Genomic DNA, 6,031 nt, shown 5'->3' with positions numbered 1-6,031 from the left:
GACATCCCTCTTGACGTCCCTCTAGACGTCCCTCTAGACGTCCCCCTTGACATCCCTCTAGAGGTCCCCCTTGACGTCCCTCTAGACGTCCCTCTTGACGTCCCTCTCGACGTCCCTCTCAACATCCCTCTAGATGTCCCCCTTGAGGTCCCTCTTGACGTCCCTCTTGACGTCCCCTTGATGTCCCTCTAGATGTCCCTCTTGACGTCCACCTTGACATCCCTCTTGACGTCCCTCTTGTTGCTTGTTGCAGATATCAGCGTGGACCATCCGGACGAGAAGTCGGTCATCACCTACGTGGTGACGTACTACCACTACTTCTCCAAGATGAAGGCGCTGAAGGTGGAAGGCAAACGCATCGGCAAGGTCAGAGCAACCTAATCACACAGAGCAACGTACCCAACGTACTCACACAGAGCAATGTACTCAACATTCTCACACAGAGCAACGTGTGGATGTAACCAGGATAATATTGAAATATTAAACTTGATAACTCACCAACACCGAGTTGTGGAAGAACTGACCGTTTGTTGGGAGGTTCGTCGCTCTGCTTTGTTCTCGGGAAGAAGCAGCTCTGTTTGGTGTTGGTGAAATGCATGCTGGGATATCCGGTTGAGATGCATCATCCACATTTGGGGGGCACTTTAGGAGTCCTTGGCTTGGTGTCAGCAGACTCCGGCGGAGACCCTCGGAGGTTGACTTTGGTTTCTGTCTCCAGGTCCTGGACCACGCAATCGAGACAGACAAGATGATCGACAAGTACGAGTCCCTGGCATCGAACCTCCTGGAGTGGATCCAACAGACCATCATCATCCTCAACAACCGCAAGTTCAACAACTCTCTGCAGGGCGTCCAGCAGCAGCTGCAGGCCTTCAACACCTACCGCACAGTGGAGAAGCCGCCAAAGTCAGTACACACACTCATAGAAGTACAGTAGTAGTATTACTGCGGTAGTAGTGCAGTAGTACTGTAGTATCAGTGTAGTAGTACAGCTGTAGTACTGCAGTGTACTGTACTACAGCTGGAGGTCTGAGTGGCTCCTCTTCCTCAGGTTCACAGAGAAGGGGAACCTGGAGGTTCTGCTCTTCACCATCCAGAGCAAAATGAGAGCAAACAACCAGAAGGTTTACACACCGAGGGAGGGCAAGCTCATCTCCGACATCAACAAGGTCACCACCGCTTATTATTATTATTATTATTATTATTGTTATAATTATTATTGTTATTATTATTATTGTTATTATTATTGTTATTATTTATTATTATTATTATTATTATTATTATTATGCCATGAGGCATGAGGCGTGTTCTGTGGATCTTTTCAGACTGTGCTCCTGCTGCCAATCGTAGTGTTTTCAACCTGCTTTGGTGCAGTGATGACCGGCGTGTTTTCCTTGGAACCATCATAAGAGACTTTGTTTTGACCTTTGAACTCATATTTATTGAAGTTTACTCGTTAATTAGTGTTATAATTATAATAATATATAATAATATAATAACAACTTTCTTTAGTAACAAGAGTGCACCACAACAATCAATACACTTATTGATTGTTAAACACAAGGTTGTGCGTCTCTGAATGAGGCTCATGTGATACAACATGAGGAGTTATGTCTCCGCCCCTCTGAGCTGGCGTGGCTGTGTCTCCGCCCCTCTGAGCTGGCGTGGCTGTGTCTCCGCCCCTCTGAGCTGGCGGGGCTGTGTCTCCGCCCCTCTGAGCGGCTGTGTCTCCGCCCCTCTGAGCGGCTATGTCTCCGCCCCTCTGAGCTGGCGGGGCTGTGTCTCTGCCCCTCTGAGCGGGTGTGGCTGTGTCTCCACCCCTCTGAGCGGGTGTGGCTGTGTCTCCGCCCCTCTGAGCGGGCGTGGCTGTGTCTCCGCCTCTCTGAGCGGGTGTGGCTGTGTCTCCACCCCTCTGAGCGGGTGTGGCTGTGTCTCCGCCCCTCTGAGCGGGCGTGGCTGTGTCTCTGCCCCTCTGAGCGGGCGTGGCTGTGTCTCTGCCCCTCTGAGCGGGCGTGGCTGTCTCCGCCCCTCTGAGCGGGCGTGGCTGTGTCTCCGCCCACAGGCTTGGGAGCGGCTGGAGAAGGCGGAGCACGAGCGAGAGCTGGCGCTGCGCACAGAGCTGATTCGCCAAGAGAAGCTGGAGCAGCTGGCGAGACGCTTCGACAGGAAGGCAGCGATGAGGGAGACCTGGCTGAGTGAGAACCAGAGACTGGTGTCCCAGGTACCGGTCTGTCATCTCTGTCTGTCTGTCTGCATGTCTGTCTGCCTGTCAAAAGTAAAGAATATAAATTCGCTAAGTGAAGATAAACTAAAATAAATTTTTATATGACGTGTATATAAACATGACGTGTATATACTGTGAACATGACATGTATATACTGTAAACATGACATGCATATACTGTAAACATTATGTTAATATACTGTAAACATGATGTGTATATACTGTGAACATGACATTAATATACTGTAAACATGATGTGTATATACTGTAAACATGACGGGTATATACTGTAAAAATGACGTGTATATACTGTAAACATGACGTGTATATACTGTAAACATGACATTAATATACTGTAAACATGATGTGTATATACTGTAAACATGACGGGTATATACTGTAAAAATGACGTGTATATACTGTAAACATGACGTGTTGATATGTTATATATGTAAATATTTTATTCTATACATTTAAACTCCTCCCCAGGACAACTTCGGCTTTGACCTCCAGGCGGTGGAAGCAGCCACCAAGAAGCACGAGGCAATTGAGACGGACATCGCGGCGTACGAGGAGCGGGTGGAGGCGGTGGTCGCTGTGGCGAGGGAGCTGGAGGCGGAGCGTTACCATGACATCAAGCGGGTGGCGGCCAGGAAGGAGAACGTGGTGCGGCTGTGGCTGTACCTGTTGGAGCTGCTGAAGGAGCGACGCCACCGGTTGGAGCTCCACCTGGGTCTGCAGAAGGTCTTCCAGGAGATGCTGCACATCATGGACTGGATGGACGAGATGAAGGTCAGCATCCATCGTTGGTTGTGGTCAATATTCATGAGGGTGGTGCTGTGAGAGCTGGAGAATGTTAGGGTGGAGAAAGACTTGGTTTTATTGCCCCCCCCCCCCCCCCCCCCCAGATGCTCCTGCTCTCCCAGGACTATGGGAAGCACCTCCTGGGGGTTGAGGACCTGCTGCAGGAACATGCTCTGGTGGAGGCTGACGTAGCGATCCAGGCCGACCGCGTCAAGGCTGTCAACTGCAGCGCCAACAGGTTCTCCATCAGCGGAGACAGTGAGTCCCACCTCCACCTTTTCCACCTCCTCCATCTCTTCTTTCTCTCCACCTCTTCCATCTTTCCATCTCTCCACCTCTTCCATCTCTCCATGTCTTCCACCTCTCCACCTCTTCCATCTCTCCAAGTCTTCCACCTCTCCACCTCTTCCAACTCTCCTATAGCTCCACCTCTTCCACCTCTAACTCTCCACCTCTAAAATCTCTCCACCTCTTCTATCTCTCACCTCTTCTGTCTCTCCATCTCTCCACCTCTTATAACTCTCTATCTCTCCACCTCTTCCATCTCTCCACCTCTTCTATCTCTCCACCTCTTCCATTTCTCCATCCCTCCACCTCTCCCATCTCTTCATCCCTCCACCTCTTCATTTTTCCACCTCTCCCATCTCTCAATCTCTCCACCTCTTCTATCTATCCACCTCTTCCACCTCCATCTCCCCAACTCTTCCATCTCTCCAACTCTTCCATCTCCCCACCTCTCCCATCTCTCCATCTCTCCACCTCTTCCATCTCTCCACCTCTCCCATCTCTCCATCTCTCCAATTCTTCCACATCTCCCATCTCTCCATTCCTCCACCTATTCCTCCTCCAAGTGGCCTCCACCACTTGCTTGGTGTGGTCCTCTGGTTCTGTGTGGATCCAGTTGTTGAGACGCTGCTGTGACCTTGTGTCCTTCAGGCTACAAACCCTGCGACCCGCAGGTGATCCAGGACCGTGTGGCCCACATGGACTTCTGCTACGAGGAGCTGATGCATCTGGCTGCCGAGCGCAGGGCCCGCCTGGAGGAGTCCCGGCGCCTCTGGAAGTTCTTCTGGGAGATGGCGGAGGAGGAGGGCTGGATCCGGGAGAAGGAGCAGATCCTGACGTCCGAGGAACGAGCCAAGGACCTGACGGGGGCGCTGCGCCTGTTGCGGCAGCATCGGGCGCTGGAGGACGAGATGAGCGGCCGGTCAGCCCACCTGCAGAACACGCTGGCCGAGGGCCGCGAAACGGTCCAGGCCGGACACATCGGTTCCGCCAAGATCGGCGAGCGCGTGTCGGAGCTGAACGCTCAGTGGGCGGCGCTGGAGACCCTGGCGGCGGTGCGACGGGCACAGCTCTCGGAGGCTCTGGCGCTGCAGCAGTTCCGGGCCGACGCTGACGACGCCGACGCCTGGACGCTGAACGCCCTGCGCGTGGTGTCCGGCGGCGAGACGGGCCACGACGAGTTCTCCACGCGGGCGTTGGTCCGGAAGCACAAGGACGCCGCCGCCGAGGTCGCCAACTTCCGACCCGTCATTGACGCGCTGCACGAGCAGGCCGCCGCCTTTCCGCCGGAGGAGGCGGAATCCGAGGAGGTGCGGGGGCGCGTGGCAGGCATCGAGGAGCGCTACAGGGAGGTGTCGGAGCTGAGCCGGTTGCGGAGGCAGGCACTGCAGGACGCGCTGGCGCTCTACAGGATGCTGAGCGAGGCCGACGCCTGCGCCGTGTGGATTGAGGAGAAGGAGCAGTGGCTGCACAGCATGGAGATCCCAGAGAAGCTGGAGGACCTGGAGGTGGTCCAGCACAGGTAGGACCGTAGAAAAAGAACCAAGGTGAATCTGTTGGGAAAGTTCGCTGGGTTTGCTCTATTTCCCCACACAATGCATTTCATGGATCCATCACTGTTTTTACGATTTTAATAAATAATAATTATAATAATTATAACAGGGATTTATAAAGTGCCTTTCACAAACCCAAGGACACTTTACAATGGAAAAAGACAAAACAAAAAAAAACAAGACCTGGTAGATAAATCGAAAAAGATAAATAGCAGAAAAATAAACCAAAATATAATATCGTCTTCTTTGTGCTGCTCTGACATCTTCCGCCCTGACACCACCCGCCTGCATGTCCTCCCTCAGCACCTCCATCAAGCTTCTCTTTGGCTTCCTCTTTTCCTCTTGCCTGGCAGCTCCATCCTCAGCCTCCTCCTCCCAATGTAACTCTCATCTCTCCTCCACACGTGTCCAAACCATCTCAATCTGGCCTCTCTCACTTTTCCACCAAACTGTCCAACCTGAGCTGTCCCTCTAACGTCCTCATTCTTAATCCTGTCCATCCTTGTCCCTCCCAATGAAAACCTCCACATCCTCAACTCTGCCACCTCCACTTCATCCACCTGCCTTTTAGTCAGTGCCACCGCCTCTAAACCCTACAACATGGCTGCTCTCACTACAGTCCTGTACACCTTCCCCTTCACTCTGGCTGGAACCCTTCTGTCACAGATCACTCCGGACACTCTTCTCCACCCACGCCACCCTGCCTGTACTCTCTTCTACACCCACTTCACCCTGCCTGTACTCTCTTCTTCACCTCTCTCCCGCACTCTCCGCTGCTTTGGGTGGTCGGTACTCTGGTCTGTGTTTCAAGTGAGGGCTTGGAATTCAGGAAAACAACTGAAAATCAAGTGACATTAATGTACATTAGTTCAGTGGCACAGCTGTCACTGAATAGGGCGGGATGAGGAGCATCTCACCACCCCAGGAGCCCAGCTCTCCACAAAGACCTTTAAAAATAACCTTTTGTCATCGTAGGTTCGAGAGCCTAGAGCCAGAGATGAACAGCCAGGCATCACGTGTTGCCGTGGTGAACCAGATCGCTCGGCAACTGATCCATAATGGCCATCCCAGCGATGCGGACATCAAGACCCAACAAGACAAACTCAACAACAGGCAAGTTTAAACAGACGCTTCGCCAGGAAACCGTCATCTTTATGGGCTGTTTC

At 52.4% G+C, this 6,031-nt stretch overlaps 1 protein-coding gene across 2 annotated transcripts in view; it reads left to right on the top strand.

Annotated features, from left to right (window-relative positions):
- The window catches only part of LOC307229101 (spectrin beta chain, non-erythrocytic 1-like), a 47,298-nt gene that overhangs the window by 20,825 nt on the left and 20,442 nt on the right, over nt 1–6,031 (top strand). For both annotated transcript variants that reach the window (XM_079998986.1, XM_079998985.1), the window contains exons 8-15: nt 254–366; nt 719–906; nt 1,052–1,169; nt 2,063–2,221; nt 2,713–3,015; nt 3,132–3,285; nt 3,964–4,834; nt 5,841–5,978. In XM_079998986.1, the coding sequence (XP_079855112.1) occupies nt 254–366; nt 719–906; nt 1,052–1,169; nt 2,063–2,221; nt 2,713–3,015; nt 3,132–3,285; nt 3,964–4,834; nt 5,841–5,978 (2,044 nt within the window). The remainder of the gene's footprint in view (nt 1–253; nt 367–718; nt 907–1,051; nt 1,170–2,062; nt 2,222–2,712; nt 3,016–3,131; nt 3,286–3,963; nt 4,835–5,840; nt 5,979–6,031) is intronic.

The sequence above is a fragment of the Zeus faber genome (assembly GCF_960531495.2).
Source record: "Zeus faber genome assembly, chromosome: 4".
In the NCBI taxonomy this organism is placed as follows: Eukaryota; Metazoa; Chordata; class Actinopteri; order Zeiformes; family Zeidae; genus Zeus; species Zeus faber.
The sequence above is the reverse complement of the archived record's forward strand: the minus strand, read 5'-3'. Positions and strand labels throughout refer to the sequence as shown.